Below are 13,140 nucleotides of genomic sequence, written 5' to 3'. Positions count from 1 at the left end.
CGTGTGATTGGACCCGCCGAGGACAGGGGGCGTGGCGGAGGCGGGCGGGACCCAGCTGCCGGGGAGCGCGGGACTTGCCGCACGTTTAGTCCGTGCAGCCATCCGTGGTTCAATCCGGGTCCTAGGGCAAAACCTCTGGTCTTGACTCCACCACAGTCCTCATTTGCTAATTCACTCACTCATCTGTGCCTGGGATATGCTAGGCCTGTGCGGGGCGGGAAGGAGGGGACATCTAAATAAAAACATGCGTCCTTCCAAGGTGAGGGAAAAACTCCTTGATGGGTCATCCTGGGCCTGCATGGAACTGGCTAAACCACAGCTTCCTTCCCTCACCCTACTGGGGCTTGAACTCAGGGACTGAACACTGTCCCTGGGCTTTTTCCAAGGCTGGTGCTCTATCATTTGAGTGATATCTCCACTAATAGCTTTTTGCTGGATAATAGGAGATATGACTGTCAGGGATTTTCTTGCCCAGGCTGGCTTCAAACCATGATCCTCAGATCTCAGCCTCCTGAGTAGCTAGAATTACAGACATGAGCCACCGGCTCCTACAACTTCCTGGTTGGTGCTTCTTACTCTAAGCAAGATGGGTGAAGACCTATGTTCAATGCCTACCACTATAGGACTGGGTGATCTTGAGAAAGTTAGTTGATGCTGGGCACTGGTGGCTCACACCTGTAATCCTAGCTACTTAGAAAGCTGAGAGCTGAGGATTGCAGTTTGAAGTCAAGTGTGGACAGTAAAGTCTATAAGACTCTCATATCCAATTAATCAGCCCCCAAAAAAAGTCAGGAAGCAAAGGTATGGCTCAAGTGGTAGAGCAGTAGCCTTGAGAAAAAAACTAAAGGACAGTGACCAGGTCTTGAATTCAAACCTCAGAGCAGTGACCAGCAGAGAGAGAGAGAGAGAGTTTTTCTGAGCCTGGGTTGGAGTAAGAGCTTCATTTGAGCACAGAGTATGGCAATTTGGTAAAACCTTAGGGCCAGCTCAGGGTGGTGCTTGCTACCAGTAATTATTTATGGAGTTCCTTTGTCAGTCCTGTGTGCTAAGGTGCATCAGTGAACAAAAGACTGATTCTCTTGCTTTTGTGGAAGAAAAACAGATCCCAGGCAGTAGCTATGCCAAGTAGAGTCTGATAGCTGGTGACAGGTGCTGAAGAGAAAGCCAAACAGAGAAGGGGAATGTGCCAAGTGGAGGGGGACATGGCTTCTCATACAAGGTGTTCAGAGAGGGCCTTACTGAGACGGCTGGGGACTTTTGAGCAAAGACCCGCAAGCAATGAGTCCACCGGCCTGGGAAGCAGAGGTTAGCAGGTGTAGGGCTCAGAAAGAAACTGGGGTGGAAATTGGGAGGGGAGATGGGGCAGGTGTGTGGCTTTGTAGCTGCCCAGCAGTCCCTCTTCAACCTAGCTGATGGCCAGTGGTGAACTGCAGCCCTTGACCAGGAAGGTTGGAAAGAAGAAGAGCCTTCCTCTAATGTGTCAGGAGGTAGACACCTTCCCACCCATACCTGGCATGTTTGTGCCCATCTTATCCAGGGAGCTCAGGCTTAAGCAAGGTGCCTAAAGCCACCCAGTGATTCCAGGAGAGCCTGGTGTGCAATCCAGGCTCCCAGAGCTCTAGGGGATGCTTCAGAGGGCTCAGGCTCTGGGCACCCTGGTGGCCCTTGGGAGAAGGCTGTGGGTGGGCTGGCCAGGTGGAGCTCGGGGCCTGCCGGAGATGGAGCAGGGCTGGCTGCATGGCCAGGTCTCTAACAGGGCTGGCAGGTCTGACTTCAGCCCAAGAGCACTGAGAAGCAGTGAGTGCTCCCAAGAGGCCAGAAATCGGAAACTTTCCAGGAAATCCCCAAGCTTAAATAGTTGCCAGTCAAATAGCAGCTTGTTAGCTTATGGCACTGCTTGTTTATTTTTTTGGCAGTACAGGTGTTTGAATGAGGACCTCAAGCTTGCTAGGCTACAACAATACAGCTGAACCACACACCAGCACTGTTTTTTGTTTCTTTTTGCTGAATCTTGGCCCTGAATGCTTTGGGCTCACCGAACCGATTTGGAGGGCTTAACACCTGTGTACAAGCTAGTAAGCTGTTTCCTTGGGGTGGGACCCACGTGGGCACCGTCTTCTGGAATCTACCCCACGGAGGCGCCATGCCCATCCAGCGGCACTCCAGACCAGAGGCAGCGAGTGAAGGGCGGGAGAAGCTTCCTTCCTCTGCCTCCTGCGTGGCCCCGATTGTGCCAGAACCAGGAGCATTTCAAACCCTGGAGGTTCCCAGTGTGACCTCTCATTCCAGGGGTCACAAGATTGTGGACAGGGTGCTGTTTGTGGTCATAGGCACCGATGCCTGGAGGCCTTGACATTGTCACAGAAAAGAATTTAAATTAGGCGAGAAATTTCCTGAAGTCTTATTTGATAAGTAGAAAAGTGGTGGGTTAGAGGTGTGGCTTAGTTCAAGTCCATCACACACACACACACACACACACACACACACACACACACACACACACACACACACACACACACACACACACACACACACACACACACACACACACACACACACACACACACACACACACACACACGCTCAGTCAGTCTAGGTAGGAGTCGGGAACTTACCTCTGCACATGCTCTGTTACAACTATCTGATGTCCAATTGTTTTTTTGGAGGGGTGGGGGGTCATTTGTGGGGTTTGAATTCTGGGCCTGGGTGCTATCCCTCAACTCTTCAGCTCAAGGTGAGCACTCTACCACTTGAAACACAGTGCCACTTCTGGTTTTCTGGTGGGTAATTGGAAATAATCTCACGGACTTTCCTGCCCCGGCTGGCTTTGAACCGTGATCCTCAGATCTCAGCCTCCTGAGTAGCTAGGATGACAGGAGTGAGCCACCAGCGCCCAGCTTCAACTATCTGATGTTTGAGGAGGAAACAACTCCCCTCTATCACGCAGTATAAGCCATGTGTTAATGGCACAAATGAAAGACCGAAGCCTGCCATCTCAGCCCTCCAGCCTTCCCAGTTCCAGGCTGGTAACCTCCCATCTTTGTGGCCCTCTGCTGCCTGTATGCTCACTCTTCCTCACGAGGGCCTTAGAAGGTCAGCTCTGGGCCCCAGGATGGAGAGCAGGAAGGAGCCGTCAATCTATGGAGCATGCAGACAAGTTCCTTCCACGGTTCTGGCTCCATCTCCCCCCTCTACAGATCTGTCCTACCCTGTGACTCAACTTCCCTGGCTGGCTGACAGGCTGGTGGTACACAAAGGGTGGGTTGTAAGGAGTGACCCTGGAGAAGGGACTGGACGTCCCGCCTGGAACACCACTTGTGTCATGGCCACTCGGCGGCAGCCAGCCCTGGCAGGCAGGTCTCCGTGTGGCCAGGGCTCTCCCCAGGGCTGGCAGCCTGCCCACTGAGGTCCCCAGGTGAGGCTAGGGATGAGAAGCACCTGGAGAGGTAGGACTGGCGTCCCTGGTGCGGCGAAGCAGAACAAATCATCCCAACCTGCGTGCAAGGAGGGCAGAAGCCAGCCAAGGGTCCCCCCCGCCCCTTCCAGCCACAAGCCACGCGTGCGCCTTCCCTGCCCACGTGGCCTGAATCCAGATGGCGGATCCTCATGGCGAGGAAGGGGAGCCTGCCCTCCCCGGGCAGCCTGCGTCAGCCCCCCTTCCGAGGGCGGGGAGGCCTGCCCTGCACTCTGGGCTCCTCCCTGTCCTCCAGGCTCCCGCCCAGCCCGGGGCAGGAAGACCCTGCAGCCACTCCCAGGCAGACCCCACACAGCCACGCACACCCTGGGTCCTGACCATCTCTCATACTAGCCCGTGATCTTCGCTGGGGCCCCGCACACAGCTTAGCTCTTCACAGGCCAGGTCTGCGGCCCCACACAGCGCCCCTGAGCAGCCACAACCGAGTCCTGCACTCCTGCCCCTGGCTCTCACACCAGGAAACCACAGCTGAAGAACACTCTGGAAGGAACCTGTAGCAAGAGCCCTTATGGACAACAGCGAGCCTCAGGGGACCAGATCAAATAAGGCCACACTCATCTAAGATGAACTTCTTTTCTTTTTTCTTTTTTGTCATGGGGCCTGAACTCTGGGCCTGGGTGCTGTCCCTCAGCTCTTCAGCTCAAGGCGAGCGCTCTACCACTTGAGCCACTTCCAGCTTTTTCTGCCTATGTTGTGCTGAGGAATGGAACCCAGGGCCTCATGCATGCAAGGCAAGCGCTCTACCACTGAGCCCCTTCCCAGCCCCTAAGATGATCTTCCTTTGGAATGCAGAAACAGTTGTTCACGGGGCAAACACCTATAACCCCAGTGGCTCGGAAGCAGTCAGGAGTCCTCAGGCACGGTGGCGCCGGCTGGACAGGGCCTGGCTGCCCACGCTCAGGCTGGGTCGTCCCATGTGGAGTTGGCCTTCAGGGACGCCCAGCTGAGGTACCGTTGGGGCTCACTCCCCGCTGTGCCGGGCTCGGCCTGTCAATCGGCGGCGCTGGGTCTTGCTGGTACGAGAGGCGCTGGGCGGCTTCACGCTGGAGCCCTGGGCCCGGCGAGGGGCTTTCCTCTTGACCTTCTTCCGGCTGTGTGCATGCAGTGAGGCCGTGAGGGAGGAGATTCTGTGGGAGAGCCAGAATAGTAAGACCAGGCCTCAGTTTACCTCTTGGCACAGACCAGTGGTGGGAGGCTGGGGGTCCACTCACAGAGGGGACATAGGGATGATTCTCCAACACCAGGAGCACCAAAGTCAGCCTGGTCTGACTCCCGAGAGCCTGCTGGCCTATCCTGCCCACACCACCCCGAGGGCCAGCCATGCCAAGTGGGACTCCGGGAGATGCAGGGCAGGCTCACCGCTGAGACAGCAGGGGGTCTTTGGATTTCCTGGGTAAGGCTCTAGTTGACTTCTCCATGGATGGCGCCTCCTCAGACCCAGCTCCGGCCCCTTGCTAGAGAAGCACAGGACAAGTACCGTTACTAAGAGCGGACGGGGGCATGGCCTGCCATCTCCAAGACCTGGGTGGGGCTCAGTGTCTGAAGCCCAGCTTCAGAACACCCCAGGCGTCCACTAGCACTGGATAGCAGTGCTCACACACTCACAAGCAGAAAAATCAGCCAAGCATCAGCAGTTCACCTTGGCTGTTTAAGAGACCGAGATCATTGTGAATGGGCTCTTAGAGGATAAACTTTCATGGTAGGAATTCCCATTTTTCTCAACATTGTGGATAAATGAAGTTAGAAATAATTTGAATTAAAATATGATGGTGATGCCTCTCTAGTAATGTCTTTCTGTATAAGACTTTAATAACACTTTTATATTATTAAGTTTCAAGAAAGTAATTAGTTTGATGAAATAAATAGATCTGAGGATGGCAGTTCAAGGCTATCCCAGGCCGGTAAGCCTATGAGACTCTTATCTCCAATTAACTACCAAAAATGCCAGAAATGGAGCTGTGACTTAAGTAGCAGCTTGCTATCCTTGAGCAAAAAAGTTCAGGGATAGCAGCCAGGCCCTAAGTTCAAGCCCTGAGACTGGCACATGTGCATGCACACACACCCCACTCAGCAAAATGGCCATGCCTATAACCCCAGCACTGGGGAGACCTCGGCCTCTCAGGAGACAGAGAACTTGAAACTAGCCTGGGATACATACAAAGATCTTTTTTTTTTTTTTTTAATCAGTTGTGGGGCTTGAACTCTGGGCCTGGGCACTGTCTCTCAGCTCTTCAGCTCAAGCCTAGCAATCTACCACTTGAGCCACAGTGCCACTTCTGGTTTTCTGAGTGGTTTATTGGAGATGAGAGTCTCACAGACTTTCCCGCCCAGGCTGGCTTTGAACCGAGATCCTCAGATCTCAGCCTCCTGAGTAGCTAGGATTATAGGTGTGAACCACCAGTGCCCGGTATATAGCAAGATATTGTTACAAAACAAAACAAAAGCAATTGGACTTGTCTTTTATCAGACCTTGCAGAAGGAAGAACATACAGTAGAAAGTGAGGATGGGGTCAGGATAGATGTCAAAAGGACACAGGAAAGCCAGGCGCGGGCGGCTCACGCCTGTCATCCTAGCTACTCAGGGAGGCTGAGATCTCAGGATAGAGGTTCAAAGCCAGCCCAGATAAGAAAATCCATGAGACTCTTATCTCCAATGAGCCACCAGAAAACAGGAAGTGGCACGGTGGCTCAAGTAGTGGAGCACTCTCCTTGAGCTGATGAACTCAGGGACAGCGCCCAGGCCAGAGTTCAAGCTCTACGACGGACAAAACAAACACACAAAACAAAAACAAAAAAAAAAACCCTCAGGACACTGTGCTCCATAGGAGGATATTTTCTAGGGAACAAGGTCTCTCTATGTAGCCAGATTGGCCTGCCTCTCTGTCCTCCTGCTTCAGCCTCCAGGCCCTAAATTAAATGTATTTAATACTGTAACTTCATGAATGTGCCCGCCCTACCCATGCAATCACTCAAGCAACTGCACAAAGTAAAAATATTGAGAAAAACTGTCTGTCTGCACTGACCATGCAGAAGTCTTTTCTTGTGATTAGTCTCTCAAAGATCCAGTATAACAATTATGTTCATAGCATTTACACTATATCGGCTTTTTTTTTTTTTTTTTTTTTGCCAGTCCTGGGGCTTGAACGCAGGGCCTGGGCACCGTCCCTTTTTTGCTCAAGGCTAGCACTCTACCACTTGAGCCATAGTGCCATTTCCAGCCTTTTCTGAGGAATCGAACCCAGGCCTTTATGCATGCTAGGCAAGCACTCTACTACTAAGCCACATTCCCAGCCCGTGTACCAGCTTTTTTTTTTTTTTTTGGGGTCCGGTTGTGGGGCCTGAACTCTGGGCTTGGGCGCTGTCCCTCAGCTCTTCAGCTCAAGGCTAGTGCTCTACCACTAGAGCCACAGCGCCACTTCCGGCTTTTTTCTTTTTGCTTATGTGGTGCTGAGTAATCGAACCCAGGGCCTCAGGCATGCAAGGCAAGCGCTCTACCACTGAGCCAACTTCCCAGCCCCCGTGTACCAGCTTTTATGAGTGACCTAAAAATGATTTAAAGTCCCTTATATAAAAAGGGCTTGAGTGCACATCCTGAAACCCGCCCCTGTGGACAAGAATATACGTATATATAAATTCTTACAGAAACCACACAGTCACACTCTATCTGCTTGAATACTTGCTGGATGCTATTTTCAACTATATTCTCTTATGCCAATGACTCACAAGCCATAGGCTGCACACTGCCATCAGTGTACAGAAAGGGAGGGTTCTTGCAGCTCACCATGTCAGGGGACAGCGACAGTCAAGAGCAATACAGGAGCTAGGAATGTAAAGTGCCTGCCTGGCATGCATGTACCACATGAACAGAAAAAGCCAGAAATGGTGCTACGGCCCAAGTGGTAGAGTGCTAGCCTTGAGCAAAAGAAACTCAGGACCAGGGCCCAGGCCCTGAGTTCAAGCCACAGGAATGCCCTCCTTCTCCCCCTCCCCCCGCCAAAAAAAAGGGCATTGTAGAGAGAGCACTGACTAGGGCTGGGCCGGCACCCATTTCAGGGCCTTAGCCACTCACCCTCAGCAAGGAGCTGCCAAGCTGTCTCAGAGCCCAAGGATGCAGAAAGGAAAGAGCCCCTTGCCTGGCAAACTGTGACACGGGCCAGCACTGAAAGCCAGTCTGTCCAGTGTCCTTTCTCCCCAGGGCTATGATGGGGACCCACCTCAGGAAGGGGCAGTCCCAGTAGCCGGGCCCCAGAGAGGTCCAGGTCACTGATGGTGGTGACAGTCACTGTGTGGTTGGGGTGGTCGTACTGCACCGACTCTGTCTTAGCTGTTACCAGCCGCTCCAGCTCATCGGCCTCCTCTGCGGGGTGGACACAGACCAGGTCTCAGCCCCACAAGCAGCCCCCAGGCTCCAGCTTTGCTCCCGGCCCTGGACTGTAATGGCCCCCCTGCACCCACAAAGCACTGGCCCCCAGCCCAGCCTGCAGGCGATGGGGCACATGAACCACTTGGCCCCTTGTGCCCCAGCCCGTTTCCACTTCACACAAAGCCAAGTGACACCTGGAGCTGATGATGTCCCGCCCTCCGGTCCTTATACTCAGTTACCTATGAGGTGCGGGTCTCCTTCTGGCTCCTGACCACAGATCAGCAACCAAAGCCCTACAGTGAAGGAGGCGGCCTCACCCCTCTACCCTCCCACCCACCCAGGGACATAGAAACTCAGGCCAAGGAGGGGCTTACCCAGCGCCTCCTCTCTCTCTGCCAGCATCTTCAAGTATTCCTGGTGGCGCTGGAGCCAAATGGGGAGAAGCCACAGTGAGTCAGACAGGGCAGCAGCCCTTTCAGGGGCCTGGGAGACTGCAGCTCACAGAGCAATGTGGCCTCCCCCCTCCCCCCTCCCCAGACTCAGCGACTCTACCCGGACAAAGCACTTCTCAGCCGCATCCCCACACCCCTACTAGTGCCCCCTCCAGGGCCATCCAAGCCTCAAGCACACACACACACCCCTCCTCCTCCTCGCGCAGCCGCATCCCCACACCCCTACTAGTGCCTGTGTGCGCGCGCACACACACACACACACCTACCTCCTCGCGCAGCTTCTTCTGCTCCTGCTTCAGCCGCTGCTTTATTTCCTCAATGGCTGCCTTCTTACGCTCCACTTTCCGCTTGTGGAAGCCAGTCAGGAATTCCCTGTAGAAAGGAAGAAAGCCGGAGAGAGCCCAGAGAGTTGGGGGAGGGAACAAGGAGAGGAGGACATGGTAGTGTGTGTGTGTGTGTGTGTGTGTGTGTGTGTGTGTGTGTGTGTGTGTGTGTGTGTGTGTGTGTGCACATGTGCAAGGAGAGGAGGACATGGTAGTGTGTGTGTGTGTGTGTGTGTGTGTGTGTGTGTGTGTGTGTGTGTGTGTGTGTGTGTGTGCACATGTGCACCAGTACTGGAGTTTGAACTTGGGGCCTGGATGCTGTTCCTTACGCTTTTTCATTCAAGGGTAGTTTCTAACCCTTAGCATCCAGCAAAAAGACCTTGTTCTACAATGAGAAAACCACCAATGCTGCACTCACTATGAGACAGATCCTGTCAACTTGCCGAACCCTCACAAGCTGTGTGGTACCCCATTTTACAGACAGAGACACCAAGGCACAGAGGTGAGAATGTTCGCCAAAGGGCACAGAGTACAGCTGAGCATCATTGGATGACAGAGACTGTGAGAACCGAGTTGTCAGGTGACTGACCTTGCCAGAACATGAGCATGCACAGACATAGCCTAGAGGATACAGCCTACTGCACACCTAGGTGACATGGATGGACACACACGGACGGACAGACAGACAGACAGACAGACACACACACACGCATGGATGGACACACACGGACAGACAGACAGACAGACAGACACACACACACACACACACACACACACACACTTGTGTGGTTAATCGTTCCCCAGTCATTTCTAATGCATGGCAGTAAAAGTTCAGGAAAACGAAGGAGCAGCTGCTTTGGTCCACTCAGCACTCTCGGCCCTGCTGCTGTGCTACCTACCTTTTTTGTTGTTTCTTTGGTCTTGTTTCTCCTGTACTGGTGGGCCTTGCACTCTAGCTTGTGTTTTTGGAACTCTAACACTGAACCACGCCTCCAGTTCTAGCTTTTTTTTTTGTCAGTCCTGAGGTTTGAACTCTGGGCCTGGGCACTGTCCCTGACCTGCTGCTGCTTTTTTTTTTTGGTCGGTCGTGGGGCTTGAACTCTGGTTTGGGCACTGTCCCTCAGCTCTTCAGCTCAAGGCGAGTGCTCTACTGCTTGAGCCACGGCGCCACTCCGTTTTCTAGTGGTTTACTGGAGGTAAGAGTCTCACAGACTTTCCTGCCCGGGCTGGCATTGGACCTCGATCCTCAGATCTCAGCCTCCTTCCTGAGTAGCTGGGATGACAGGCGGGAGCTACGGGCGCCCGGCCCCCGAGCTCCTTTTACTCATGGCTGCACTCTACCACTTGAGCCACAGCACCACGTCTGGCTTTTTCGTGGTGCTGAGGACTCGAACCCGGGGCTTCATGCGTGCTAGGCAAGCGCTCTACCACTGAGCCACCTTCCCAGCCCCCACACTACTTGTATCAGCCCTCGGCTCGGGCGGGGCGCCTACTGTGCAGGACCAATCCGGAGTAGGTTGGCCCGGGCCCAGGCTCTCCGGAAGCTAAAAGGCGTGGCTCGGAGCGCTGGCCACGCCCAGGGGCGGGGCCGGAAGGGCCTGGGCGGGAGCGCGCGCGAGAACCTAAGCGGGGCCTTGCAAACCGCCCGAGGGGAACGGCGTCTGCTCTCGCCACTCACCGCCGTTTTTCTTCATCAAAGCTGAGCACGAGTCGGGGCCGCCGGTCGTTGCTATCTCGCTTCTTCTTTTTGTTGCGGCCCATACTGGCGAGGCTTCTGGCGGCGCGGCTTGCCCTCTCCTGAGAGACTTCCGGTGCCGCGTGCGTGGCCTTCCGAGCGCTTCACGGACCGTCGCTCTGTGGTTCCGCCCGCTAGGCCCCGCCTTTTAAAGGGGCCGCCAGGCCTGTTTCTTATCCCCACAGGTGTACCGCTGTGGTTTTCGTCTTCGGCACCTCTGCCCTCTTCCCAAATCGATTCAGTGATAAAGAGGCGCCCAAGTGCCATCATTCACGCAGAGCTGCTCTTCCTGAGTTAAGGCTCGAGCTCCACCCACAGCTCTGTGGTGCTGGACCAGTTACCTTCTTCCCCACCCCCTTGTTTTTGTCTCTCATGGGTCTTGAACTCAGGGCCTGGGCGCTGTCCTAACACTCGACTACTTTGAGCCACAGCGCCACTTTCTGGTGGTTAACTGGAGTCTCAAGGACTTTCCTGTTTGGTCTGAACTTTGAACCACGATCCTCAGATCTCAGCCTCCTGAGAGCAAGGATTACAGGTGTGAGCCATGGCGCCTGGCTTTTCTACCCTGGTTTTTTTTTTTTTTTTCTTGTTTGTTTTTTGTCGGTTGTGGGGCCTGAACTCTAGGCCTGAGCACTGTCTCTCAGCTCTTCAGATCAAGGCCAGCGCCCTATCACCTGAGCCACAGCATCACTTCCAGCTTTTTCTGCTTATGTGGTGCTGAGGAATCAAACCCAGGGCCTCATGCATGCAAGGCAAAGCGCTCTACCACTGAGCCACCATCCCAGTCCTCTACCCTGTTTTTAAAGTAGGGATAATTGTGGTGAGTAGAGGACACTGGTTATTCTAGAGGGATTGCTGAAAGTCTCAGGCAGGCCCCACCCAGCTTCTGATTCAGCAGACTTGGGCAGGGCCTTGTCCTATTTCTAGCAACTTCTCAGGAGATAAACAAACTTTGAGAACCTTGACCTTGGAGAAGTGAGTTACTTGAAGTGTGCACGACTTAAAAAATAATAATCATGCAGTGCTGCTGAGCGCCTCAGTTTCCCTAAAGATGTAACACATGCTTTTCCTGAAAATAAAGCTACGATGCAAAGGCATTCAGTGAAACAATACCCAAAAGGGATTTTAGGCCAGCCCTGCCTCATCCTTGTTTCATAGGTCCAGAGGCTCACAAGGGTGTGACTTGACTAAAGCCACTCAATCCGTGGTAGAACCTGGTAGGACCAGAACCACTTCCCTGACAGCTGCCCTACATACCCAAGACAGTACTGTCCTCCTCTGCTCCAGCTGTGGATCCCACGGGACTGGGGAGACCCATCCATGAATGGTCCCAATGAAGACTGAAGTTGGCCACCTTGGTTCAGCACTATGCTCTAAATCCTTCTTAGGGAGTCTCAGATCCCCCTCACCCCAGGACAAAAGACAGTGGACAAGACACTACTTTTACTGGCTGAATTTGTGCTTCAACTGTTCTTGCATTTACTGGGTATGCCTTGTGCTCAGGCACAATAAGGGAAGGCATCTATCAATGATCATGAAGACAATGAGGAGAATCACAACAAAACCTGCCCCGTATTTGGTTCTTTGCTTGCTTCTCTCACTTGAAGTATAACCCCATTTCACTGCAGGGGAAACAGGCCCAGAGAGGTGCAGCTACTTGTCTGAGGTCACACAGTCAAGAAGAGCAGGGCTGAGAGTGGCATTTCTCTACTAGAGTTGTAAAACACACTAAGCCTTAACCTGGGTGAAGGGAATCAGCATTCATGGAGCCCTTACTGTATGCTAATGACTATGCTCTTTTTGTGCCAATACTGGAGCTTTGAACTCAGGGCTTCATACTCTCATCTGGCTTTTTTTTTTTTTTTTGCCAGGGCCTGGGCACTGTCCCTGAGCTTCTTTTGCTCAAGGCTAGCACTCTACCACTTGAGCCACAGCACCACTTCCAGTTTTTTCTGTGTATGTGGTACTGAAAAATCAAACCCAGGGCTTCATGCATGCTGGGCAAGCCCTCTACCACAAGCCATATTTCCAGTTTCACCTGGCTTTCTCATGGCTGGTGTTCTACCACTTGAGCAATGCCTTCAGCCCAGCATTTTGCTGATTAATTGGTGATGAAGTCTTACACTTTTTTTTTTCTCAGGCTGACTTTGGACCTGATCACAATTTTCTCAGTTGCTAGGATTACAGGCATGAGCTACTAGTGCCTGGCTAGGGAGTGTTTGTTTCTACCCATATCATGGCTGATTATCACTACCTTACATACTAGCAGTAACTGGTTTACTCAATTTGATAATTGAGGAAACTGAGGTTCAGAGATGTTGTCTAACATCACTGGGCAATGGAGCTGGGGCTTAAACAGGTCTGAGCCTACTAGGCCCTCTCCCCTGCCAGGTTGTAGTCCCTGCTGTATGTACAATGGTGTGTGAAAGCGAGGAACAGTTTCTCTGATGTCCAGCGGAGGGCGATCTTCCACAGCCAGACTTTCAAAGCTTTCTCCCTGGGTGGTCATTTGGGAGCCTCAGAACCACCTGGAGATTAGGTGTGACACATGGGAGCCCCAGACCTGGCTGTGTGCTCCTTCCTCCTTTCATAGAATTGGGACCCCAGGGGATCAGCCATCTAAAGTGACTCCCATTTTATGGATGAGAACTGAGGCTAGAGGTAGAGAGATCCTCCCCCACTCCCCCCTTGTCTAGCCTCTGGAGACTGTGCCCTGAAGTTTTTGAGGAGCCCAGCGATGTTCTGATTTGAGGTCTCCAGGAAGGACTCACTTCCTACAGCTGATGGGCAGC

General features: G+C 53.1%; 1 protein-coding gene across 1 annotated transcript; it reads right to left on the bottom strand.

The window, feature by feature from the left end:
* Positions 1-4,034: 4,034 nt before the first annotated feature.
* Positions 4,035-10,444, bottom strand: Nol12 (nucleolar protein 12). The gene is made up of 6 exons (XM_069999878.1): positions 10,292-10,444; positions 8,557-8,662; positions 8,213-8,261; positions 7,690-7,832; positions 4,835-4,929; positions 4,035-4,602 (listed from the first exon to the last, which is right to left on the bottom strand). Exons 1-6 carry the CDS (start codon positions 10,372-10,374, stop codon positions 4,437-4,439), a joined length of 642 nt encoding a protein of 213 aa, XP_069855979.1. The 5' UTR covers positions 10,375-10,444; the 3' UTR covers positions 4,035-4,436.
* Positions 10,445-13,140: the final 2,696 nt, after the last annotated feature.

The sequence above is a fragment of the Dipodomys merriami genome, unplaced genomic scaffold, assembly GCF_024711535.1.
Source record: "Dipodomys merriami isolate MVZ:Mamm:240054 unplaced genomic scaffold, mDipMer1.0.p SCAF_55, whole genome shotgun sequence".
NCBI classification, from domain to species: Eukaryota; Metazoa; Chordata; class Mammalia; order Rodentia; family Heteromyidae; genus Dipodomys; species Dipodomys merriami.
The sequence above is the reverse complement of the archived record's forward strand: the minus strand, read 5'-3'. Positions and strand labels throughout refer to the sequence as shown.